General features: G+C 44.9%; 1 protein-coding gene across 7 annotated transcripts in view; it reads left to right on the plus strand.

Moving 5' to 3' along the window:
* Positions 1 to 26,700, plus strand: part of Sestd1 (SEC14 and spectrin domain containing 1) — an 89,082-nt gene that overhangs the window by 18,793 nt on the left and 43,589 nt on the right. For 4 of the 7 annotated variants that reach the window (XM_050120269.1, XM_050120266.1, XM_050120274.1 and 1 more), the window contains 2 exons: positions 18,956 to 19,021; positions 22,276 to 22,384. In XM_050120269.1, the coding sequence (XP_049976226.1) occupies positions 18,967 to 19,021; positions 22,276 to 22,384 (164 nt within the window). In that variant the 5' untranslated portion in view covers positions 18,956 to 18,966. Of the gene's footprint in view, positions 1 to 18,955; positions 19,022 to 22,275; positions 22,385 to 26,700 lie in introns of those variants that run through there. The other 3 variants (XM_050120283.1, XM_050120293.1, XM_050120301.1) reach the window with 1 other exon arrangement.

Genomic DNA, 26,700 nt, shown 5'->3' on the forward strand with positions numbered 1-26,700 from the left:
TGTTTGATATGTATTTTGAGACAGGACTCACCCACCCTATAGATCATGCTGTCTTGGAGTTGACAGATAGCCCAGGCTAGCCTCTACTTTGGTTCTTCCTGCCTCATCCTCCTGGCTGCTTGGATTAGAGGTTATATCACTATGTGTCATATGAAATTCATAGTCTTCTGGTTTTTTTTTTTTTTTTTGTTTTTTTTTTTNTTTTTGGTTTTTCGAGACAGGGTTTCTCTGTGGCTTTGGAGCCTGTCCTGGAACTAGCTCTGTAGACCAGGCTGGTCTCAAACTCACAGAGATCCACCTGCCTCTGCCTCCTGAGTGCTGGGATTAAAGGCATGTGCCACCATCGCCCAGCTTAGTCTTCTGTTTTTTAAAGACCATTTCTCATTGTCACATAGACTAGCCTCCAGTGCACTCTGTGGCCCAGAGGCCTTAAGCTCTTGATTCTCCTGTTCCTGCCCCCAAGTGCTAGGATTATGAATGTGTGACACCATGTCCAACTCCAAGACAATCTTAATCTGCTTATGATTTCTTTCTGTCCTAAACAATAGCATATGTGGCTACTAAGATGAAGAGTCTAGTTGCACAAAAGGAATTGGCAGTTGGCAGTGGTCAGGGTTGGTGAGTGGCTCTTGGCAGGATCTTGTATTAGAACTGTAGGCAGGTGGCTTTGGCTTCTACTAATAAAAGTGGTTCAGGCCTAAGGAAAGAAGGGCAAGCCAGAGGAAGACAGAGAAATAGAGAACATGGGGATAAAAATAGGAGGACAGATAAGAATTCAGTTAACTTCTGTGACCGTGCCTCTCCTGGGAGGAAGAAGTCTGGCGTTCCAGTTCTCTATTTGGGGCATGCATATTTAGCTCAGGTCTTTGTGTATGACCTCTGTAGGTGAGATGCAGGCAGGATTATAAAATGATACTAACTTGCCTCGAATTAGTCATTCATCAAACATTAGGTCTCCAGTCTCTTACAGAAGCCAAGGCCGAGGGCCTGCTACCGTGCTTTGTAGTAGATGACGCGACATTACTGGATTGCTGTCAAATCCTCGCCAGCTTCTGTTTTTTCCAACTGTAGAGATGCTGTGTGTTTTCTTTAGTGTGTATTCTTATGGAATCTAAGCCCTTTCTATGTATTATATGTACTATCTACAATATCATTTCAGCATCTCTGTGCTGTGATTGGCTCTCCATCTTTGTGGCAGGCGTATGGTTGGACTTTGTCTTGGTGTGTGGTGGCTGGACAGTCTCTGTACCTCCAAATCCTGAGGGAGGGTCTGAGGTTTAATGGTACTGCAGGAAGGCCCAGGGGTCTGAGGTTTCACAGTACTGCAGGAAGGCCTGTTGCTGTGTTAGACACGTGCCATCTAATCATCCAGGCTTGTCCTGGACTGTAAACACTTCCGTGATTCCTACAGAAGGAGAAGTAATCTAGCCACTTAGAACTTCTCTAAGGACCTGGTGTGGGGCTCAGCACATAAGCCTGGGGACCTGTGTTCCATTCAGGCTGTCAGTTGACTTCTGGGCATGCCCCGTGACATGAGCCCTCTTCTTCCCCCAAATAAACAAATGTAATAAAGCCTCTCCAGACTAACCCAGCTATTCGCCTTATACTCACCGTGTTCTGTCTGTGTTGTAAAAACTCAGGATTCGGTGGGGGAGAGGCAGACATAATGAGAAGTGAGACTGGCTTGGTCCCTTCCCTGCTCCAGCGAAGACATTTAGGGTACGCGCAGTGTCGTGTCGGCTCTGATAGGAGCACAAGGGGAGGACGAGCTAAAGATGAATCCCGTAAGTCACAGAAGACACGCATACTGGTCATCAGCAAGCTTGAGAAATTCCAGAAGGATGAAACCTCCCAGGACAGCGCTAATTTCTGTACATAGGAGTTTACACACTGTGTGTTACAGGATTTTTTTCCCCCAGAGAAGTTTTAACTTGGATCATCGTGTCACTAATAACTTAAGAATGTCTGCTTTAAGACTGAAATAATTCATTTTCCCCTGTATTACATGCGGTGGAAAGAGTGGCAGCTAACTTTGATAATGCTCCCTTTGACTGCTGCTCTGATACCAGACTGTACATAATGGGTTTGGCTTTAGAACCAAGTCAGTAGGATTCAGGACTGGATTTTTAATAGAATTGAATTTAAAGTCAGGAGCTACATCTTTTAAAGCACTTTGACAAACAGATGGTTGTTGTTCTTAAATATAAAGTAGAACTGCCTTCGGTTTTATATCATTTTGCTTATAGTATTAATTGCTGTCTCAGTTCATGATTTAAAAGCCCGTGAGCAACAGTGCTGGCTAGTTTGGGGTCGACTTGATTCAAGCTAGAGTTATTTGGAAGGAGGGAACCTCAACTGAGAAAATATCCCTACCGGACTGGCCCATGGGCAGGCCTATGGTACATTAACTTAATTAGTGACGGATGGGGAGGGCCCAGCCAAAAGTGGGTGGTGCAGCCTCTAGACAGGTGGTCCTGGGTTTTATAATGAACATGCTAAGTAAGCAGCACTTCTAGTGTCTGCCTCCAGGTTCCTGCCTTGAGTTCCTGCCTTGATTTCCCTCAGCAATGGAGTGTGACCCAAGAGCTTCCACAGCAATGGAATCCCTAAGGCAGTATCCTTCACCATGAAAGTATAGAAATTAAAATGTAAAATTTGTATCGGATAAAAAAATGAAGTATAGGATTTGTTATGTCTCATATTACTTAGTAAGTGGATACACAATCCATTTCCCTTGGGACGATATGTATTTGACTTCCAATCTAAAACAAAGTCTCATCTTTCTTCATTTTTCAGGAAAACGTTATTGGGCCTTCTTAATGTCTTCATTCTTTTTTGCATGCTCTCTCTCTCTGTGTATATGTGTACTTAGAATTGTTCGTATTCTTGAGTACTCTTTGAGGCCTTTTTATATTCTGAGTAATTCAACTTGTGTCTGTGGTGTGATCAGTTCCCTCAGTGAACTCTAATTTGTCAAGGAATACTGTACTGCTTAGGCAAAGCTAAGCAAGGATTCCTCAGCGCAGCCATGCCAGGTATAAGAGAGCCTTGGAGCAAGATGGCGGCAGAGCCCAGGGCATAATTGTGGAAGTGTGATCTGTGTGTTTCTCGGGAGAGGCTCATAGCTGAAAAGGCAGGGTCGTGATCTGCAGGACTGCTCTGTGACAGTCCAGTGGAGGTTTGGCCACCCCACGCTGCATGCAGCAGTAAGGGGACAGATTGTTTTGCAGCTGTGTGAATCTTGACTGAAAGGAGTGTGCAGTCAGGAAGTCCACCAGCGGCTGTCCAGTCAGGAGGAGCCATGCCATGGAGAAGGCAGAGACACAGCCCGTGCAGCCTTGATTGTGTGGAAGGCACAGCTTCTCTGCTAGGTCTTACGATGTGTGTTGATGTGCGTGTGAGCTGCGGAATGATACGGAAAACTTAATGCTGGTTTGCTTCAGCTGCCTTCATCTTGAAATAATTTAAGGTTTAATAGAACCATAACCAAAAAGAATCTGAAGAATTCCCATATATAGTCTTTACCTTATGGTCTCCTAATATCAGCTCCATTTCTGCATTTAATTTTTCTGTGCTGGGACTCAGACCAGGGCTGTGCACAGACGAGGCGACTCCTCTACCAGTGAGCTGCTTCTCTTGGTCTTGTCCTTCCTTTTTCCATTTTAGTTTTCAATTAGCTTACACAGTAACAGATTTCCTTATGACATTTTCATACATACTTAGTTTTGGTTATTCCCCCTTCATGCCTACGTTCTCCCCGTTTACCTTTCAGTCCCAGAATTCTTCTTTCTCTTTCATGTTGCACGTGTTGTTGCGTTCCCGGTACTCTCCCTGAAGGAAAGCCCCCTTTGACCTCTCATGGGGTCATTTCTAAGTTTCCTGACCTCTCCTCACACTAACATCCATTTACACACAGACATGCATACAGACACATGTATGTACACACATGCACACACATGCACACTCACTAGAAGCTAGAGCTTATATAGGCGGTATGGTTCTCCTCGTGTCATACAGTCCAGTTCCATTCTTCTTCCCGTGGATTTCAGCTTTCGTTATAGCAGATGAGATTCCACTGTGCGCCTGTGTCCCCTTCTCATTCTTCTGTTGATGGGCATCTAGGCGGATCCAGTTCCTTTACCATTGTGCACAGACGGCATTGAACACGGGTGTTTGAGTAGTCCTGTGGTAGGGTGTGCCCAGGAGTGGTATCACGGGGTCATTGAATAGTTCTCTGTTTAGTTCTGCAGAAACCTCCAGGCTGATTTCCATGGTGTCCACCCCAGCGTACACCCCTACCAACAGTGGCTAAGGGTCCTTTTGTCACATCCTCAGAGCCATTCCTTGTCATTTGTATTCTTTATGAAACCATCTAACAAGAGTGAGAAGAATCTCAAAGTAGTTTGAGTTTGCATTTCTCTAATTGCTAAGGATGTTGAACACTTTTAAACTATGTATCGGCCCTCAGTATTTCTTGTTTGGAGAATTGCTTAGCTCACTGGAGGGGGTGTGCTTGCACACGCACATGTGTATGGAGCTCGGAGGTCAACATTTGGGGACCTCCTCATTCACTCCCCTCCTTACTTTTAGACAGGTCCCCCCATTGATCCTGGAGCTCATTGATTGAGCTCATCCGGCTGGACAGCGAGTCCTGACATTCCTTCTGTCTCTCTCTTTGATGTTGGGATTACAGGTGTGTGCCATGAGCCTGGGCTTTTCTCTATTTTTACTTTTTTGATGATTAAAAAATTGCCTGGTGATGTAGGGTCAAACTTTACCTCACAGATTTGGACATCTAAGGCGTTCCAGCCGTGGAGATTATGTCTGAGAGAAAATTGTAGGACTCAGAACGAGGATTGGGAACCTGGAGTACCATGTCAGTTGTCACTTCCGTTTCTTAATCTGGCATCCATGAAGATCTGAACTCAGGGGCCTTGTGCTGGCAGGGAAAGCCTTTACTGACTGAGCCACCTCCCAGCCCCCAGACCTTGGTGTTGTGAGACACATCTTCCGCCCCCTTGCCTACCCCTCCTGAGTGGTGTCTGTCACAGGGATGTGCTATTGTACCCAGCACCGTGTTTGCTCTTCATTGAGCAATGAGTGTATCTTCTCTCTGAGCCACTGGAAAGCCATTCGCATTTCTTTGCTCTTAATAAATATTTTAGTATATACCTTTCCAGAGATACGAACCTGTTCATTTTCTTATATAATAATATAAAATGGGAATTATTACCGATCGTGTAAAGGTTTTGTTCAAATTTTGCTGTCCGTTATGTCCTTTTGAGTCAGAGACATTCGTCTTGGCGCAGTGTGAGGAGTGGTCTACAAGAGCTAGTTCCAGGACAGGAACCAAAGCTACAGAGAAGCCTTGTCTTGAAAAAAAAAAAAAAAAGATTGTTTTCTCACATAATAGATCCTGATTCCAGTTCCCTCCACCTCTCCTAGTCTCAATTTCTTCCCACCTCTCTTCCCGCCCACACCCACTCCCTTTCTGTCTCTCGTTAGAAAAGAACAGGCTTCTAAGGGATAATAGTGAAGTGTAACAAACTAAAGTATAAGATAAAATGAAAGCCATCACATCAGGGCTGGACAGGACAGGCAAACAGAAGCATCAGAGACCCCGTTCTTCCTTTTACTTACCAACCATACGTAGCTTTTCCCTGCTGTGTGCTCTTACTGCCTGGTGTATGTCTTCCTAGTAATATGAAGGGAGAGCTCCATGTTTTAGACCTGTGTGCCACTCCGTTGTGAAGTTTTTATTTATTTTTTACTTATCTTTTGGGGGCCAGGTTCTCACTGTGGTTCTCAGTAACTTGAAACTCATTTTGTAAGCCAGGGTGGCCTTGAACTTACTGAGTTCTGCCTGCTTCTTCCTCCACTTCTAGAATTAAAGGCAGGACCATCGATCCTGGCTCCGTTGTTTAATTTTATCCACTCTTAATTAAGCCAGTCTTCTGTCTATATGAACATAGGCTGTTTTCAGTGCCTTTCCAGTCATGAATAGTGCCAGAACCGAATCTTAAATAATACGTCCTCTAATGTGGTTGAAAGCCTATTCCTTCTGCTGCTTATTTTGATATTGTGCTTGAACCAGGGTCTGGTCCCTTGGGCTTGTTAGAGATAGCTGTGAGCTGTCGGACATGGGTGCTGGGAGTAGAATTCCCCCTCTGAGCAGTAGTACATGCTCTTATCCTCTCCCCATGTTTCCAGCCCCCCAAAATGTTTTCAGTACAGATTTAGAGATGAGGTGTTTAAGAGTTGGCTTAGTGATTAAGAGCTCTGCTCAGGCAGAGGACTGGGGTTCAGTTCTTAGCATTCAGGCATCCACACAGTGTCCCGCCGCATCCGTAGCCCTGAGGGTCTGACACCTTGAGGGCATCAGGTTGCCACATGTGCACATACAAGTGTTGAGGAGAAATGCTCATGACCTTTTAAACGTGGTGGTGGGGAGTCGTGTAAGAGTACAGTAGTGTGTGCCAGAAGTATTGATTAAGACAAATGTGCCTTAATAACAGCTGTGCAGATAACTTTGTTGGCTTTGGAAGTTTCGTTGTTGAAAATTGAAGAGATTAAAAAGTTTTGGTTTATTTTTGTGTTTTTCTTTGTATCGACTGTGTTATCTACAGTTTCTCACGTGTGTATAATGTGTTCTTATTACATTCCTGTTATCCTCCCAGCCCTGTTAGCTCTCCAGGTCCCTCCACGGAAGAGGGTTTTGGTTCGTTTTGTGACCCACTTAATTTAAGCAGACCATCTGTGTGACCACCAGGTTGCCTTTTATTTAGTTTTTATTTGGGTATATTTAGTAACTCAGTCTGCCTTCAGTGCCAGCAAGACCTTTCCATTTTGTTTTCTTTCTTGCTGTGGTCAGTTCATCTCATTTCTTTTTGCTTTTGTCCATTGCTTTTAGACTTAAAATCTCTGATCTAAAGTGTGTCTTTTCATGTCCCCAATATGTTTGTCTAAAGATAATTCCACTTAGCATGATTTTTAAGGCCTTTTACTCTGTTCTTGTTAAATTTTTAGCAGCTTCTTCTTAATTTATTTTTGTACAAGTATGGTGTAAATAAAGATAAAGAGTCTTCATATAGGTGAAGATGGCATCCGGCTGTGTTTGTAGACGGGACAGTTTCTTTGGTAGGCTGACTTAAGGTTGCTCTCACTGCCAGTGCAGGTGAATATGGCTGTATCTCTTTCTTCCTTTGGAGAGGAGTCAGTTTCCCTCTCCCTCTATTTCTCTGTCCTTCCTTCCTCCTTCCTTCCCTCCCTCCCTTCTCCTTTCTTCTCTTTCTTATAATAATGGAAGCACGTAGTAATGGAGGCAGAAGTACAAGCACAGGAGGGAAGAGCTGTCATACACTTGCGCTTTCTCTCTCGCAGTGGAATCACACAGTTATGGGCTGAACTGCTCCAGGGTCTGCCATCTGCAGTCTGGAGACTCAGGAAAACCTGTGCTGTGCCTTCCAGTCGTGTTGTGAGGTCTAGGTCAGCAGCAGAAGACTGAGGTCTTCTCACCAGGCCATCAGGCAGACAGTCCAGCTTCTCCTTCCTTTTGGGCTCTGTTTGGGCCTTCAGTCTGTTGCATGGCTTTTCTTATGAAGGAAAGGGCCATGTGTTTTGACTGGTCCTCAGTGTGGATGCTAATGTCTTGAGAATCATTCTTAGCAGGCATCAACATCCTCTCGCCACCTTGGTACCTACTGAAGCTTTGCCTGCCAAGTCTGCTGCTGGCCACTCTTGATGATAATACTGGCTGTCACAACTCTTCTTAGGCTGGCCTGGCCATTCTTTATGATTTTGACTAGTGTCTGGTCTTCTGTTACTGTCTTTCTTCTGCATAACTTCCCTTCTCTCCTGGATCCACTCCTACTTTCCAGGAGTTAAGGAAACATCCTTAGTAACATCTCTACAAAAACATGGTTTGTGTTTTCTACCTTAAAGTTAGTGATTATCCTGAAGCTATAGACTTAGTGTGGCTTCATTTGCTCCTGTTAGTCTGTTCGGACTCTGAAAGACATTGTGGGAGATGTAGATTTGCATGGTCACCAATATCTTGCTTAGTTTATGAATTGTGAAGCTGTGTCACATGATACTTTTCCTCCTCCTGAGAGCAGAGCGGGCATCGGATTCCTTAACATGGTGTCTAGTGCCAGCTAGCACTCATGATGAACTGCTCGTGCTTTCTGTTTTGAAAGCTAATCCTTGGGGATCTCAGTCTTCCCGTTTAAAAAACAAAGGCCAGTTTTACTGCTCACTCTGTTGAGTGAGGTAGAACCATCACAACGTTTTCTTTCTTTCTTTCTGCCATTGTTTTCAGAAGCCCCAAATAGAACTTCTTGCCTTCCAACACACAGGAGGGGTATCGTAGTTAAAAATGGAGTAGAACCCCTCAGCACAGCAGCATGGAAGAAGGAGGATGTGTAGCCTAGGCGAGAATAGTGGTAAGGCTTTTCACATTAGCAATACACACACACGCTCATGCGCGTGCACACCCACATACATACACACACATGCACACACAATCTCTCATACATGCATAGACAGACAGACAGACACATACACACACACTCACAATCACAATGCCTTTGATGCCAAGAGAAAATGCCTGGCAAAACAAGACATAGCATGCACTTTACCACCGTGAGGGTTTGAGTACCATGAATAGGCTGTTGCCTTAGTGATTGACAGATGCCATGGTAGATTTCCAGGCATAAAGAAGATCACAGGGGAGGGAGTCAGGGTGAGTAATTGTTTTAGCTTTGGTTGTCTTTGTAATTTGAGACTTGAAGTCTGTGTGAGTTTGAGCTAAAAGGGAGATTTAATAGAAGAATTCTGTCACACTGTGGTACTAACACTGAGTGGGAGGCACAGTCAGGATCTGTTTGCTCCAGATAGAATCTCCTTATAACCCTGTTCCTGTTCAGGGACAGAATGTAGCAGTTAGGACGTGACTGGCAATGCAGTCACTGGACCAGGAAGTGCTGTCTGGGTACCACCTACTGAACTGGTATCTTTTGTTTTGGAAGTGGTGACTACTTGGAAAGAGTCCTTTTTTTATTTTTATTATTATTTTTTTTGGATTTTTTGAGACAGGGTTTCTCTGTGGCTTTGGAGCCTGTCCTGGAACTAGCTCTTGTAGACCAGGCTGGTCTCGAACTCACAGAGATCCGCCTGCCTCTGCCTCCAAGTGCTGGGATTAAAGGCGTGCGCCACCACCGACCGGCGAGTCCTTTAAGTCTTGCTTTACTTTTTGGCACTGTGGATTGAGTCCAGGGCCTTGTATATTCTAATTGAGCTACATCCCTCATCTTTTATTTAACACGCATGCACACACGTGTGCATACACACACACAAATGTCGAAGAACCTTAGATTACTTCTTGTAAAGCAAATAATTGCTACAGTTTTTCATTAAGAAAAAGACTTTGCATGTTGCATGGCCCCATGGTTGCGTTTGCTGTTTTCTGTCGTCGCCGTCTCGAGTGTGGAGTTGCAGGAATTACGGTGCCTGATAACCAGCGGGGGCTCTGTTGCATCAAGTGTTGGGAGACACTTTCCAGTATAAGCTTTTCTTTGTAGCTACCCAGAGGGACCCTAGATTTCCCTCTGCAGTTCTTTTGTGGATAACAGACCAGGTTATTTTGCCAAGTGACAATGGGGTGACAGAGTCAGAGAAGCCATCTAAATGGTAACAGGAAAAACTACAAGTTGAAAAATATTCATAGGTAATAAAGTAAAAAAAGAGTGAGATGGGGTGATGGAAATTATTGTAATAAAAGCTAAGGTATAATTTCAGGAAAAGGAAAATGCATGTTAATTAATGACTTATACATTTGTTGAAATATAAATAATAAAAACTCAATGTGTACACTGTGAAGTCAAGTAAGCCATTTCCAAAAGCCTAAAGTTAGAGTTGGCTCAGGATAAAGAGGGCTTTATAAAGTGTCTCTCTTCGTTCATGATCCGAATGGGCCAGGGCCCAAACTGTTTCAGCAAATGTCTCTGAACTATGTAATTTAATATTCTGTTCAAAGCAAATACACACTCTATTCATAGTGCTTGGGCCAGTTTAAAATTATCTAAGCTTATTTTCCTTCCTAATTATTTTGCTAAATGGCACCTAGCTGAGAAAGGAGCTGTGGCCATGAGGGGGTGTCGGGGGTCAACAGGATTCGCTGTGCAGTGGCCACGTGTGGGGCGTCTCCTCAGTCAGCGGGTAGGATACTCAGACAGTGAAGACCGCACCTGCTTTGATCTCAGAAAGAGTACCTGTTTTGTCTTTATTGACCACACAGGGAGAAGAGATTGCGATTCCATTCAGAACATGCCTTTAAATATTAATATGAACCATGCATACAACTTTGAAGACTATTTGTCTGACTCAAACTATAGCATTTATATTCGTTGATACTTCACCTAGCAAATTCATCTGCTTGTCTGACCAGCCACACTTCCTGTCTGCCTGTCACAGTGAATAGGTGCTGTGGACATAGTGTTTTACTTTTCCTCATAATTAATCACCTGAGAACTGTGTGAGGTGGTGGTGATAGAGAGGGCGGCTGCTGAGAAGATGACTAGCTACAAAATGAGAAAGGCTTAAGGAACTTGACCCGAGAAGTTTGAGTGCCAACAACATGGCAGAGTTGGAATTCCATGCACCTCACGGCTGCCTGCCGCCCATGGCTTCCTCTCTGCTATGGAGTTTGTCAGATGAGGTCTCTTCCCCCTCAGCCACCCTAGTTGAGGTCCAGGTACTTAGTGGTTACTCACACAGACCCTTAGGTTACCTTGGCGAATGTGAGAGCCCTTTCAGGGCACATGTAACCTGTTTCCTGAATTCTAATGTTTCTGTTTGTTTGAGACAGTTTCAATGTATAGCTCAGGCTGTCCTCAAACTCAATTCTCCTGCCTCCACCCTCTGAAAGCTGGGCTTATAGCCATGTGCCGTATCTGGCTTTCTCTGTTGGCTTTGAAATTTAAAAATAAAATGCAAACTGGAAAGTGCTGCTTAAAGGATTATGATTCCTCTTTCACAGTGTTCCTGTGTTTAAAGGATTGGGCATTTATTTGGGGCATCTTTAAATATAAAGAAACACAGGGAAAAAAGAAAGCAGTTTTGCCCATCTTCCACTTTGAGCAGTTATCGACAGACGGTCAGTCCTAGTCCAAGTGTGTGTCCCTTTCCGGATGCAGTGCTGTGGCCACTCAGTGTCCACCTAGGAGGACTTGGCCCCCTTCGCGGAGGTGGCAGGCAGTACGCTTCCCGCGGGATGGATGCAGCAGCTGCTGGCCTCGTGAGTGGAACTAGCCCTCTTACCAGCGGATGTCAGGCTGAAGGGAGCAAACACTCCTTTTGCTGCTCTGTCCTGTCTTAGGAAGACACAGTGCTTCTCCTTTGCCCTCCTGTCTTGGGAGGATACAAACAGTGCTGTCTGGGCGTGCCTTCTCCAAGTCTGGAACCTCCATTCTGGTTTCTCAGCTTCCAGGGAAAAGGCATCTTTAGAAAACTCGACCTTAGCATCATCCACAGTGTGTGAAGTGTTGAGGGGACTCTGTCTTTGCTGCTGATGCTCTTGGAGCCTCTTGCTCTGATCACAGCTGTGCTGGCATGAATTACTAAGCATTTGCAACGTGGTGAGCGGAGCAGACTTCTGGGAGCAGGTTGCTCGCATACTTTTAGTTGTTTTTTACTCCTTAACTGCACATCATTTGTATCCAGATTGTTCCTGACTTACAGATGGACACTACTGTTGTTGCATTAAATGTCTTGACAGCGCTAGCAAGGTACAGTTTATATCCCATGAAATCCACCCATTTTAATTCCCCTGTGCTCCGAAGTGAAATGATAGAAAGGTGGTTCTAGATGATCTGTTGCCTCCACCCCTGCGAGCTGCAGTCTCTTCATTTCTGTGACCTACACACAGTATTCATCTGGCCCTCATTTTCTCCTCTGATAAAACGAGATCCTGTGGAGATATTGGTAGAATCACAGGTGAAGGACTCTTGGGCCATTACAGAGTATCTGGACACGTGTTACTTATAACATGGCTGGGACTGTTTTCATCTGTTAACCCAAGAAGGCTTTAGTGTGCATGCTCTTACTGTGAGCTCAGTGGAATTGGTGGTGGTAGCTAGCAGTGAGTGGAGGAAGGAAAACTAGCTTCCGGTAGTAAGCAGTGTTCACTGAGCAATTACTATCTTATATGCCAGATCCTAAGTACATGAATAAACTCACCCGCTCTTCAGTCTTAGAGCTAGTTTCAGTGATTATGCCCATAAAAGTAAAGGATTCTCTGGGGCTGGCGAGATGACTTAGGGGTTAAGAGAACTGGCTGCTTTTGCAGAAGACCTGCTGCATAAACATGGTGACCCAAAACCTATCTGTTGCCCTAGGTCCAGAGTATTGGGTACACTCTTCTGGCTGCAGGCATGCATGCACTGTTCATATATACATGTAGGCAAAACAGTCGTATACATAAAATAAAAATTAAAAATAGTTTTGGTGAGGGGGTAGCTTTTAAGCTAAGGTTAACCCTTTTTACACTATGTAAATAAACACTCAAAAATGTCAATGCATACTATAGGTAGTCTTATTTGAACAAAAGTGCTCTTTCCTTTGTGGTATCTGACATATAAGTAACAGGACTAAAGCTCATTAACTTTTTAAACTTTTTTTTTTTTTTTTTTTTTTTTTTGCTTTTTCGAGACAGTTTTTCTGCGTAACAGTGTAACAGCCCTGGCTGTCCTGGAACTAGCTCTGTAGACCAGGCTGGCCTCAAACTCACAGAGATCTATCCGCCTCTGCCTCCAGAGTGCTGGAATTTAAGGTGTGTACCACCACTGCCCAGATACTAATTTATATTCTTATTGTTTGTGATCTGGGACCTTGAAACACATCTGGCGGAGCCTCCCTTGAAATGTATTAGGAGCATCAGTGTCTAGGGAATGGGATTTAGTCCGAGTTCAGCCTAATGGAATTTGTGTGTATCTTTGAGGCTAGGAAAACAAAACAACAAACAAAACACTTCTTTCTAGAAGCAAGGTCTTGGGAGAAGAGAGATGATCACAGCCCAGAGAAACGCTGCCCCGGCCAGGCCAGGACTACCCATAGCAGGTGAAGGGGCTGGGATCTGGAAATCAGAGGGTGGAGGAGGATCTTCATAGATACATGTGTCAAAAGCCAGCCATTGTTTTTACTGTGTTCACGGAGAGTCTTCCCAGAGGATTGCTGTTCGTTCCCTTGAAACTGTCTCCATTGTTTTAAAACTCGGTTACTAATCCTGCCAGCACCTGCAATAACACAGCGGCCACATGAAAGTTCCCCTGTGTCGCGCCAGTGCCCAGCAGAGCTGGTGCTTGAGCTGTGTTGCGCGTGGGTACTGTGAGCCAGGCAGGGAAGCAGTTGAATGCTGGCCCGTGCTTGTTGTGTCTGTTCTCATTTCAAAGACGGTCGAACCTATGCCCAACCTGCTTTCAAGGGAAGCCATGTTTCAGTATTTGCCTGGCATACAAGGCTCAGGAGCCTGTGTTCTGGTTTGTTCATGGCCATTATGTGTCTACATGATGTAGATTTATTAGAGGTGATGTAGTTAGCCTCAGGCAATCCTAATGGGTTTTCTCTGGCTGTTAAAAAACTCTTCAAAGAATCTTAACTGAATTTTCCAAGCAGACCGGTTGATTTATCCTTATTGAAAGAAGAGTTCCAGTACCCCCACACATATCATCAATTATAATCTCTTTTGAAGTGTAATTTGCCGAGTCTTGATTAAAAGGCCTGTAATTGTCCTGTCCTGCTGCTGGGGGCATGCTCTGCTGCCCTCTAACGGCTGCTGCTGATGGCCTTAATCGACTTCTCCCTCCACCTCCAGAATTAGCCTCCACGGACGGCTGTGGGCTGCAGGGTCTGTGGGAAGAGAACTTGGTGGGGGGTGGGTGTGGCTGCCGTGAGCATGGGGCACTGAGTACCTAGGCTGCAGGCTCGGGGTTGAGTGTTCTGCTGAATTATTTTACATCCTTGCGTTCACTGCCGCTCTGGTATTTAAGACTGCCGACGGTATCTAGTACGTAGCCATGCCTCCGTCGAGTAAGTTCTTACACAGATTTGTTCAGGGAGTGGGCGAGAAGACACAGGGGTAAAGATGCTTTTCTCAGCTCTTGGGGAAGACAAGATGTCGACAAAACTACTGGGTTGTCCTGCTTTTTCTGCCAAGACCTTGGCAAACCCCATCGAGCTGGAGTGCCTGCAGTTGTTAGGAGAATGTCGTCTCTGTGGATTTCTGCTTCTTGGATCCTGTCACTTCTTGCTTCAGCAGCAGCTCAGTGGCATTTGAAATTTTCTGTAAGGAAATTTATTAAGATACCCTTCATTACTTCAGATATTGGGAACCAAATAGTACAAATGCAGAGTACTTTCAGGCCCACCCCCTCCGTGGTTGAAATTAATGTATAGCCAGGAGTGGATTTCTTTTTCCCTTTCCAACCTGCAAGGCTTTCTGTCCCCTTTATATAATGATCTTTTATTAATTTTATTTTTACCTAATAAATTAGACTGCTTTAAGTGACCACACATGAACTATGAACATCTCAGTCATGTGTTCTCATCTGGTTTTTTGCTAAGCATGTCCTGCTGTACTTGGCCGATTTTGGGAAGTGTGTCTTCCCAGCTAGTGTCCATCGTCATACCGGGTGCTGTCTCTTGCCGGCTCTACTGTTTGACTGAGAGTATGGCTCATCCATATGTCTGTAGTGAGTACCCTTTTCTTGTGAGAAATGATGCTTGTGTGTGCCCCTGTCTTATCTAACATTGCACTCTGGAGAGTTTTTATGTTTATAAGAGCTTTCCTTTAGTCTCTGTACTTTATGCATAATTTAACTCTTCCACAAGTCATTAACAGAGAAGCAAATTTAAAAAAAAAAAGGTTCTGTAAACACTTGAAAAGCTAAGCCATAACAACTTAAAAAGGAGGCGTATATACCAGTGAATGCTGTGGAGGCCAGAAGAAGGCTTCATGCTCCTCGGAGCTCCAGTTACAAGGAGCTATCAGCTGCCTGATGAGGGTGCTGGGAACCGAGCCAGGGTCTTCTGGAAGAGCAGAAAGACTCTTGCTGGCTGGACCGTCTCTCTGGCCCTAAGCCGGAACCTGGAGAGCTAGAGTTGCTGTGCAGTCGTGCCCGTTCCGTTGCTCGTTTGTTAGTGGCGGCCGTGGAAGAGATTGGTAGGAAGGAGGCCTTCTCCGTGGCCTCACAGTTTATACTCCATTGTGTTTGATTGTGATCTGTGCCCCACAAATGTGTATTTTCCATTGCTCTTTGTCATTTTCAGCATGACCCAACAAACAAAAAACTAACAAAAAAAAAATTCTTAGGTAAAAAAAACACTAGTACTTTGCCACACCGTCAAGGAGATTCAGCTGCCTCCGAGGAGATAGGGAGAAAACAGAAGGCTGCCTCAGGACCAGCCTGCGAGGGTGAGCCTAGAACAGAAGATGGAAATTCCTGTTTGCTCCTTTGCACACAGGAGAACTCGGTGGTAAACAGCTAAGCTTGGGGAGTAAATAGTGTAAATTCCATAAACCAGCTTGCAAAGCTCTAGCAACACAGTCTGTACGCCAGGGTCTCCTGTAGCCATTGTGTCTTGTGCCTAGTGGGGTCTCAGGAGCACAGATACTCTTGTCTCCTGGAAGGCCCAGGTTCAGTTTCCCAGCACCCACTTCAATCAGCTCATAGCTCCCTGTAACTGCAGCTCCAAGCTGCTGTTGCAAAGGTCAAAGCCTCCATGTGCTAACTGACTTTTAAAAAAATAAATTTATTTTATGTGCATGAGTGTTTTGTCTGCATGTTTATCTGTGCACCACTTGTGTGCCTGGCGCTCATGGAGTTCAGAAGAGGGGAATCTGATCCTGGGCTGGAGTCACAAGGTGTCTTGAGTCCCCATGTGGGTGCTGGGAACCAGACACAGGTCTTCTGTAAGACCACTGAGCCGTCTCTCCAGCCCTGATAACAGATTTTGTAAATAAAGTTGGAAGTGATGAGAGACACTGTGAAGTGCTGAGTTGTGTTCCTTAAGTCAGCCTTGACCGGAAGAAAATTCCCTGCTGACCTAAGCAGATAAAAAGAATTTCCTGGAAAAGTGTTGTATAGTGCATGGAACTGATGAGTAGAACAACAGGCTTCAGGACCAGAAGGGATTAAAGACTGCTCGGAACTTGTGGTGCTAACCAGATAGGAACAACCTGCTTAGGAAGCCAGTTTTGCTGTGTGACCAAGGGACCTTGAGGCCGAGCTGGTGTGTTCTAGTATCTCAGCAGCTCTTTGTTCCTAGCTTTCAGACCTAAAACTTCTTATAGTAGGTGTGGTTTTCCCCTCTTCTGGTTCTGTATCACGGGCATACATACAGCTGTCTCTACCGTGTACTTCTGACACGAAGTACACGGGGTTTCCTCACAATCACTGCCAGCTCTTCACTTCACTTCACTTGGGCACCGTGTTCCAGAGTTAGTGTAAAACTCCTGCGCTTAAAGGCCGAATCTCACTTGACTGACCCCAAGTAGCAGGTATTGGGTCTCAGACTACTCCAGATCAGGGCTTCTCAGGTCATGGCCTCCCTAGGTTTTGCTGATTCACTGGGTCTCAGGTCCCAGGAACGAATGCCACAGCCCAGGCCTAGACAAAAAGAGGACACACTTGTGGTGAAGTGTGGAGCGGTTTCAGAACACGTGTTCATGCAGACTCTTTGCACCCTGTGTGCTCACTGCCTGACCGGCAGATGTCTTATTGTGTGGCTATGATGGATTAAATTATGGGATGCTAGTTTCTGTTCCCCTTCTCTCCTCAGAGTTTTGGAGTGTGATGGCAGTTCAGGCTTTCCCTTGAACTCATGGTGGCTCTGCCATAATTTGCTCTGTTAGCATGGGAGTGATAGGAAGGGGCAAGTTAGCAGTCACCAGAGACACTCCCTTCTGTCACTCAGGAAGTTCCAAGGACAAAGACTAAAGATTCATGTTCTGTTTTGCTGCATATCTGTTGTGTGTACCCAGTCTAGACAGGTTGGTGTTTAATTGCCTAAATGCCACCGTATTTCCAGAGCTGTTGGTTGGTGAGCGGGTAGCATATTATGATGGAACTGGAGTGCCTGTTTCTGAGTCCCGATTCCCACACTCACGAGCCATGTGATGTTGGGGTAGCTAGCTCTTACCTCACATTATTGGGAACGTTAAGTCAATACGTGAAGTCATTATAGGGCAAAGCTTGTAATAAACACTGAGTGTAAGGTAAATGTTAATTAACATAATCATTAGCGTTGCTGTCAAACCTTATCTCAGGTCAGGACCCCAAGGTGAGCACGGGGTGAGCGCTAAGATGTGAACACGAATTTCAGGGTTCTTGTGCAGCTGATAACAACTGATCAAACCACAGTATTGATTTAGAAACACGAAATGCTATAGGTTTTCTGTCAGGATGTAAAACCATGAGCTTGTGTGAACTCCTTTCTGTTAGCTTGGCTAATATAGAATCACAATGAACAGAACAAATAGAAAACTAATGTTTGAGGAGCAGAACTTACGGATACATCAATTGGTTTGACAGGTTGTTTTCTTTGTAGCAGGTGGGAATGGTGGTGGTTTTTTGTTTGTTTGTTTTTCTCTTACCCACAAAGCCTATAAAGTAGTTCACTGGCTTAATTAGCCTTGCTTAATTAGCCATTATCTGATGACTATATATATTTTTCTTTTTCAAATTCGGGATTTTTTTTTTTTTGAAGAGTGTGTTTTCTGCAGGACAGGGCTATAACCTGAATGGTTTATTTCAGCAGACAGCATAGTGGCTGGAATGGGATAGACTCATGGCAGGGTCCTTGCTGGACTCGAAATCCAGTCATATTTTCTGCTCTTTTAGGAGAGCAGCTCTCACTGGGTTCTCACAGTACTCTCCAGGACTGGCCTGTCTGTGCTGGGTGGGATGGGCTGGAGAATCCTCTCTCAGCCCTGCAGCTCAGTGTATGAGGGCAGTGTCGTTGAGCTTCAGTTTTTTTTGTTTTCATGTTTTAAAGAGCCTGCTTTTCTCAAGTCCTAGTTGGGAGTATCAAGGGCTGGCCAGGTCTCAGAGTGCCTGCCCTGCCAGAGCCTCCATTTAAGGAAACCTGACTTGCTCCCAGCACTGACTGGTGAATATTCCCTTTTTGTAGAGAGCCATAAACCCCTGCAATGACTGGGTGGACTCTGGAAAACCAAACAGTCCCTTGTGGCTCGCCCTGAAGGATAAACTCAGAATGGCACAGGGTGAGACTAGCCTGGGGTACATTATGAGTTCCAGGCCAGCTTGGGCTACAGAGGGAGACCCCACCTTGAACAAAAACAATAGTCACAAAAGCAAAAGAAATGAAGTCAGCTAGTAAATAGATTACCCCCTCCAGGAGAATCTGAACTGTGAAATGTGGAATGCTGAAGCTAGTAATTGAGACTTTGCTGAGAAACACCTTGGAGTAAACAGTGCTTCCGGTCTGTTAGAGCTGTTAGGGAGGAGGAAGAACATGGAATCAGGGGCTGCTAGTGCCACGGCAGAGGGATCAGCTGTTTGGAACAAGCTGTGGAATACGGAGAGCGAGGGAAGACTGACTGCCTACTTCGTGGATTAATAAAATAACTGAAGTAATTTTTGAGCTGTTGCTGTCTACAGTCAGTGTGCTGGCTTGGGGGTGTTGCTCTGAAAAGCACTAAAGCCCTTGGTTCTCAGCCAGCTGCAGCTTCGCCTGCTGAAGAATGTTTGGCAAAGTGTGCACTTAGGGCGGTGTCCCAGCAGGGAGTGGGGGTGCCACTGGTATCTTGTGGGGAAAGGGCAGAGATGCCACTAAAATATCTACAGCTCCCTTAAAACCAAACAGACTTACCTGGATAAATAAATGGTCACATGAGTTAGAGTCTTTGCCGCGCTGTGGCTGACATTTCTCTCTTTCTCAGGCAGGAGTGAGATGGAGGCCTCGGTGATACTGCCCATCCTGAAGAAAAAGCTGGCCTTCCTGTCAGGTACGTGTCCAGAGTTCTTCCGTAGGTGAGCTTTCTATGATTGCTTTAACAGAGGGACTGTAGAGTTTCTATTATAAGGTTTTGTTTTTAAGGCATTTCTCGCATGGGTTGCCATGATCCCTTGCTGCTGGTTCCTCATCATCTGGTTGTTACTCTGTTCTGTGATTGACTGACTGACCGCCATGCTAGTGAAGTCACGACTTCTCACTCCTGAAGTAAAGTTGAGTACCCAGTGATGGTCGACAGACTAGCGTTCAGCAGCTGTTCCTGGAGTGATAGCTTCCACTCCTCTCAGCTTCTGTCCTCCACTGCTCTCAGGAAGCTTCCACTGTGCTGCCAGAGTTACAACATGCCACTTCTGTTCTCTGTACTCTCTTGGGTTTGCTTAAAGTTACTAACAAGAAGTGTACATCCGCCAAGACGATTGAAGGTGAAGACGGAGGACCCTCCTCTCCCGTGAGAGCTGTGGTATGCTGCATTCTGGCCCAGTGACTTTGGAGTCTCAATAATTGACTATATCGGGAGAGACTGCACTCTGTGGCCCTGCAGTTTAGGGTCACTCAGACTATAGTCTCTTTGTTTTTTTCTTTCCTAGTTCCCTGAGCTCTTGTCATTGTCTCGATAATTCTGATTTCTTTTTTAACCCCAAACGTCGGATGTGTCTTTGTAAGTTGCCGTATTGTCCTGATGAAGATGGTAACGTTGACAAAACAAGAAGCTGAATTCTACTGGTGGTGTTATTCCTAATTTAATATGTGTTTTCTTTTTAAACTTGTGTTTTCAATCACAACTTGTGTTTGGATGTGGATGAAATAGCATTCATATCTGTAGCCTTGTGAATTTCATAATGATTGTTTGATAATGTAAATTCTTACAACTGGAAGTATTGAGCAGGCTATAAGGATTGGTGAGTTGGCATGCACCTATGTAATCCCAGCACTCAGAAGGCTGAGGCGGGAGGAGCAAAAGCTTGAGACTAGTCTGCTGCTGTAGGAGATTCTGTCTCGGACAGTAACAACCAAACAAACACAGCAACTGCCTTGAAGTGCTTTGGACATGCCAGGCATCCTCCAGGAGGATTGTTTCAATTTCCCTTGCTTCTGCACATTGAAATGTGTGTCTGACTCCACTGCTGGCATCTGTGGATGCTGGCTTCTTCTTTACACCAGTAACAACATTGTCCGTGTGCATCCTTTACCTCGTCCACCATAGCTGTTGTGAAAGTCTGTTTCTCGTGGCTTCTGACCCTTCCGCTTACACACCAGTAGCTATTTTTGTACCCTGAAAGAAGCTGAAGATGTGGAGTTCAGGGTAGTGTAGTCTTGAGGATTAAACCTGACCCCTAAAAGGAAAATTTCAAGGTGGTTTAGATATCACCTACAGCCTACGTGTGAACGCTTGTGTGTCTAGTTTAAATGCATGAGTAAAACTGAACAGTTTTGAAGAACAAATGAAAGTTCCCTTGCCCAAGCCAGGCATGGTGGCGTGTACCTTAATCCCAGCACTCAGGAAGCAGAGGCAGGTGGATCTCTGTGAGTTCGAGGCCAGGTCTGTATAGAGAGCCCCAGGACAGGTGGTGCAGCATAGAGAGACCTTGTCTGAACAGAACAAGAGGGTAACTTCTCTTAAAATCTTACCTCTTGGGCTGGAGGGATTGGCTCAGTGGTTAAGAGCATGGACTGCTCTTCCAGATGACCCGGGTTCAATTCCCAGCACCCACATGGCAGCTCACAACTCTCTGAAGATCCAGTTGCAGGGGATCTGACACCTTCACATCAACGCACATAAAATAATGTTAAATAAACCATAAAAAATATTTTAAAAAAAATCTTACCTCTTGACCAATACAGAAAAATGTTTTCAAACCAACACAATTACCAAAGTCGCTCATGTAATCCATTAAAAAGAAATAAAGCCTATATTCTAATCAACAGAAATGCTATTGAGTCGCTGCGTATTAGGTCGAACCCTCCGAAATTGCGGTTTATTGATGTTAGACAAAGTGGTTCAATACCAACAGTTGCATAGAAAATAGCCCCTATTGCTGTCATGCCATGGAGCGCATTTCTGTCACTAATGGAAGTCTTTTTCACCTCAGGCTTTTCAGTTTTTAGTGATGAATTGCTAGAGATCATACAGAATTGTTTTCTTCAGGATTTGCTGGTGTTTAGGCTTCTAAAACTATTGTAAATGTCGGTTGGTTCTGACAGGAGGCTTCAGCGTGAATCTAGCAGAAGTTTGAAAGATGGGCAGTATGAATAAAAGCTCTAAGTCGGCTTGTGTCCTTTGCAGTGCTGGGAATTGAACTCGTCACTGTCCACAGCCCTTGGCTGTGTGATGGTCTCACTTTGTAGTTCAGACTGGTGTTGAACTTGCTGTCTTCCGGCCTTTGCCTCTTGGGTGCTTAGGTTGCAGGTGCTCATTATCAGGCTGGCTTAAAAAGTTACAGTTTACACTGAGGGCAAACAGGACAGGACTTGAGATTTCAGCGTGCTCCACTTCCTGGCGTCTGCCACGTTCCCTGCTGTGTCTACTGCCGTCTGACAGGCTACAGCTGGCTGTCCTGCCTCACATGGCTGTGACTGAGTGTGTTATTTTGCTCTGAATCAGATAATCAAATGAGTACGTTATTTGCTGCTAATCAGTTTAGCACGTAGACGCGTCTCCCAGTGCTTTCTATCTCAGGTGGATCCCCGGCTCCTCTCCCAGCAGCTCAGGCCATCTGTCATGGCGTGTTCTTTCAACCTGGTGTTCACACTTCCGCGAGTTCTCCCTCCAGCTTCTGCTTTTCTTACACTTACCACAGCTTTTTTTTTTTTTTAAATAATTTTCTCTGTTGTCTCCATTTCTTTTTATAGCATTTTAATGGATTTTATATGAAGACACAGCATAGGAAATTAGTGGCCGTAATTCATTCTGTTGTTATGACTTCGAGCTTTCCTTTCCAGATGCAAGTTTGTTTTCCTGGCGAGCGCTGATTGTCCTAGGCACCCAGGAAGTGTTTGATGAGCTGATTCAATTAGGCAGCAGCCTAAGTGGAAGAAAATTAAAATGATTTTGGTTTTGATGAAGATTTCGTGGATGCATTTTCTTCTGAATTTTTATGTGGTTTTTGGTTTTACTATCATAAGCATTTATAAACTACAGATAGCCATTAGATATTTCCAAACTGTGTAATTGTTTTAATAACATTGGATTAAGATGTTCATATTCCTTTTTAATACCCGGTAAACTTGAATGTGTCTCTTCCGTAGGAGGGAAGGACAGGCGCAGCGGCCTCATCCTGACGATCCCACTATGCCTTGAGCAGACGAACATGGATGAGCTGAGCGTCACTTTGGACTACCTACTCAGCATTCCAAGGTGACTCCACAGGTGTCCTTTTCTTCCATTTCAGTATTGTTTCCTATTGGTTCTCGCTGCTGAAATATCACATATTTTTCTAGTAGTGAAATTGCAGTTAAAGACTAGAACCAGGGCCTGATGGCAGCGCACAGGTAAAATACTTGGCTCTTGGCTGCACCCCCAGCACACAGATTTCTGAATTCGTACTTTGAATCTTCCAAGAACAGCTAGGGTAAGCATCTGTTTGCCATGGAGCCTCAGTAAGAAGAGAAATGAGGGGCTGTGAAGTCTAGTTTGGAGGTATTCATAGGTAAAAGAGCTGGTGCAATGGGCCCGTGCATAAAGGTGCAAGCCTCACTTTCTGAGTTTGACACTCAGGACCCACGTGGTGGAGGGAGAAATCACATCTTGCGGGTGTTCTTTGACTTTCACATATGCTAACCCCCATACAATAAATAAATAAATAAACAAGTAAATAAAATTAACGAAAATGGGCAGGGCAGGATTAGAGGCCTGCGTGCTATTTTTCCATGAATCTGCCTCCTGATACCTGTCTTTGAGGCAGAGCTCATCCGTAATGAGGCTGATGACAAACCTCAGACCTGTGCAGTCACACGCAGTCCCCCAGGAGGCTCTCCTGCAGGTGGCTCGGGAGCTGAGGCTGAGTGCGGGCACAGCAGATCAACTTAGTCTCCTGGCTTGTGTGCGGTTAGGAGTCAGGTGGTGCAAGGCAAAAGAGCCAGAGCGCTAACCTGCTTAGTCTCTCTCTGTCTCTCTGGTGATGTGCTTGAAAGTAGTTCTCCAGTTCTTACAAGGCTGGTTTAGTTCTTTAAGTTTTCCAGAGTTTCTGCTGCCTCATTAATGAGGAATAGATTCGTGTCTGTGCATATGAAGTGGACTCTGAAGAACTTTGCTTTCATCCTCCACATTCTAAGACGCCGGAAGCTCTGGAGGGGGGACTGTTTAATTTGCATTGCCCCAGATCTATGCTGTGTACTATGTCGTCCGTAGTCAGTGGTCAGCACCTGTTTCTGCCTTGTCTTCCCAATGGCTTTTTTCTCTTCAGAGCTCTGCATATGCCTATGTGGGCTTGAAGGACCTGCTAACTGACTATTCTCAAGGACTCATGTTTGTCGAAAAACTAAATAAATGTAAAAGTGGTGAGCACGGTAGTTGTTTACAGCCAGCTTGTGGCTGCTTTGAGCTCTGTTTTAAAACATGAATCATTGTAGACCCCAGATTTGACCTGTGGTAGATATGGAAGGAACGCCCCCACCTAAGGAAACAGTAGGTGGTGTTCAGGTATTTAATTCTCCTGCTCCTCTGAGAGGAACTCTGCTCCCTCTCCCCCATCTTATGAGGGAACTGAAACATAGAAAGGGTTAGCACTGGCAGCTTGGCCAGAACCCTGTGGCAAACTGGAGCTGGAGACAGAGTCAGAGCCCAGCTAGTAGGCCCCAGCCTGCCGGTGACCACTGTGCCCCATGGCTGCATCTCTTCTCGCATTTTCATGGGTACACCAGCCAGGTGAATATGGCTGGTACGCTTTGGAAGAGGAACACAGTACTCAGATACTGGTTAGAGCAGAGGCTGGGGTCCATGGAGACTGATTTATTCTGACTCATTAGACATGTCATCACATACTTTAAAAGGCCTTCTCATCTCAAAACATTGGGCTAGGAATTAGCAGTCTTAGAAGATGAACATTCTGACATTCTGCAAGCATGTTCTCTGATGAAGATGAATGCCACACACGGCATTATCATAAAAACACAGTCTGCTGATAGGGATCAGCAGAACTTTGAGCAGAAGAGCCCCTAGATAAAATCAAGAAATAGTTACAAGCGTCAGGGCTCGAACCCTCGGAATCCCTTGAAAGGCCTTCATGAGTCAGAAGTGAGGCTGTTTTGTATCCGCATTTCTTTTACAGAGCTGTTTGAACCCAGCCTTGTTACCCCAGAAAGGCTGTGAGGAGTTGGGGATCTCACATTTTTTTTGTCTTTTTTGCATGGTATAGGAATCTTATTTATAGCACCCTAGACCATGGACGTGCCCTTTGAAATGCATCTGAAATGCCACTTGGTTGGCAGTTTTGAAATAGTATCTCTGGGTTGTGTGTATTTTCATTTTCTATCTTAGTGAAAAATGTAAGAAAATTAAGGTTCTTTTTCAGTGCAGTAGAAGATTTAGTGTTTTATCCTTTAAGATTGTTACAGGTGGCATTTGCAAGCTTCATTACTTTCACAGTATTAACTGCCAGATTAATTTATAGTATGCATTGAAATATAAGTGTTATTTTTTAAAAACATATTTAACAAATGATTGTGTGACCTACATCTCAGGGTTACAGATGCTAACAAGAAAACACCGGATGTCTCTGGGTGGCAGGCCTACACTGGAACACTTTGTCTTGGCTCCATTTCTTGCAAAGTTCTAAGAACTAGAAGACTCTGAGTTCTTGCCTGTCTCCAGAGGCCACTTAGCATCTGACTGCCCTGACTCTGCTGGACTTCCTGGGCTTGCAGACACACTAAGGCATAGTGGTCTTCAAATGTGTCTTGGTGGGACCTCTAGGAATTTCTTCTTCACTTGCATCTGCAAATGCTGACTGGGTGTCTGGTTTCTCCCCTACCCCTGCAAGCATTTAAGTGCTATCGAGTGCCTGGGCACAGGCGTGTATCACACTCTTCCCTTCCACAGAGGATCCTCCCCTCCCCCCAGTGTAGATCCCAACATTGAATACATAAAGTTTTAAAACAAATCTCACTAACTGGTCATAAAATATGATTTTAATAACATTTGCAATTGAGAGCTTTGTACTGTAGTCTCGGTGTCCTGTGATCACACTGACTCCAGACAGTTTCCGTCTGTCCAGAGAATCTAGATGTTAGCAGTTCCCTCCCGCGTTCCTCTCACCAGCTGCTTCAGTCGGCCACTAATCCGCTCTGTGGCCTTGCCTGTGTTGTACATTTTGTACCAGAGAATTAAACAACATCTGGGTGTTCAACCCTGGCTTTTTAGCATCGTATTCTGAAGGGTTATCTGTGTCGTGGTGCGTGCCAGCTGCTTAACAGTGCTCCGGATGTGGCTGCACTGTGTTCTTTTTGTTTAGCAGTTGGTGGACATGGATTTCTACTTTTCTACTATCAGAACTTATGCTGTTATAATCTTTACGTCAGGTTACTGTGTAGTCATGTGCTTCATCTGGCATTATCTATCTTTGGGATACATCTCGGTTGATTTAGCCCAGTTTCTGCCTTTACCTACCAAGGATCCTGTTCCTCTTCCAAATACTGACTCTGCCTCCTCTTCGTGGTGATCTCACTGCTTCTCAGGAGAACTGGACAAATTGCCTGTCTAGTTAGATTTGTGCTAGAGAGTTAATATGTGTTGTTAACTCCTGTGACTACTGTGGGTGCTGGGAGGGAGCAGGGAAGGCCTCAGAAATCCCTAGACAGCCAGATTGAAATCCCTGAGAAAGGTTGGCTCTACCTTTCCGCTAATGGGTGCAGTTGAAAGGACTCTGGGCTGAACTGCCTTCATTTCCAGGTCTTTGCTCTGGGAAGCAAGGCTGAAGTTTCCCCCACTGTACTGAGAGAGGGCAGGTGAGGTCCTTGCATTAAGTTTATAGGTACATAATGATAACAGTGAATGTAGCTATGTAGTTTTGTCTTTAGATGGAACTTTTCCATGTAGCAGCCGTTACATTTAGTAAATGTTTGCATAGTTAAACACAGTACAACACATTTTGCATCCTAAAGGTAACGTTTTGTTGGCCAGATGACTAAGAATGAGGAAGTCAAGGCAGTGATGGGTCAGAGGTGGAGCATGCAAGTGTCCAGTCAATCTGGAAAGCAAGTATGACTTCAACGTGGTGGATCTCTGAGCACAAAGATGCCAGTCTCCAGTGGTTTAGTAATAGCTTATTATTTTCACCTGTGTGAGCTATTTCCTCATAAATCATACAACCTGGTATGAAGTGTGCTAGGCACGTGGAAAGTGGTCCTTACCTGGCTCTTTGGTCCCATTTTTAGAAGGAGATATTGAGAAACTTTAGGGAATGTTGGAATGGACCTTGGCTTTTTTTTAAAGATCTTTTTTTTTGTAATATTATTATTTTTTATTGAAAAAAAAATTACCGCCTCCTCCCCGCCTCCCATTTCCCTCCCAGTCTCCCTTTTCCCTCCCCCCCACTCCTCCTCTCCTTCCTCTCCAGTCTGAGGGGCAGTCAGGGTTCCCTGCCCTGTGGAAAGTCCAAAGTCCTCCCCCCTCCATCCTGGTCTAGGAAGGTGAACATCCAAACTGGGTAGGCTCCCACAAAGCCAGAACATGAA

Source organism: Alexandromys fortis, unplaced genomic scaffold (assembly GCF_014885135.2).
Source record: "Alexandromys fortis isolate MF-2015 unplaced genomic scaffold, M_Fortis_MF-2015_v1.1 scaffold_8_1_9099942, whole genome shotgun sequence".
NCBI lineage: Eukaryota > Metazoa > Chordata > Mammalia > Rodentia > Cricetidae > Alexandromys > Alexandromys fortis.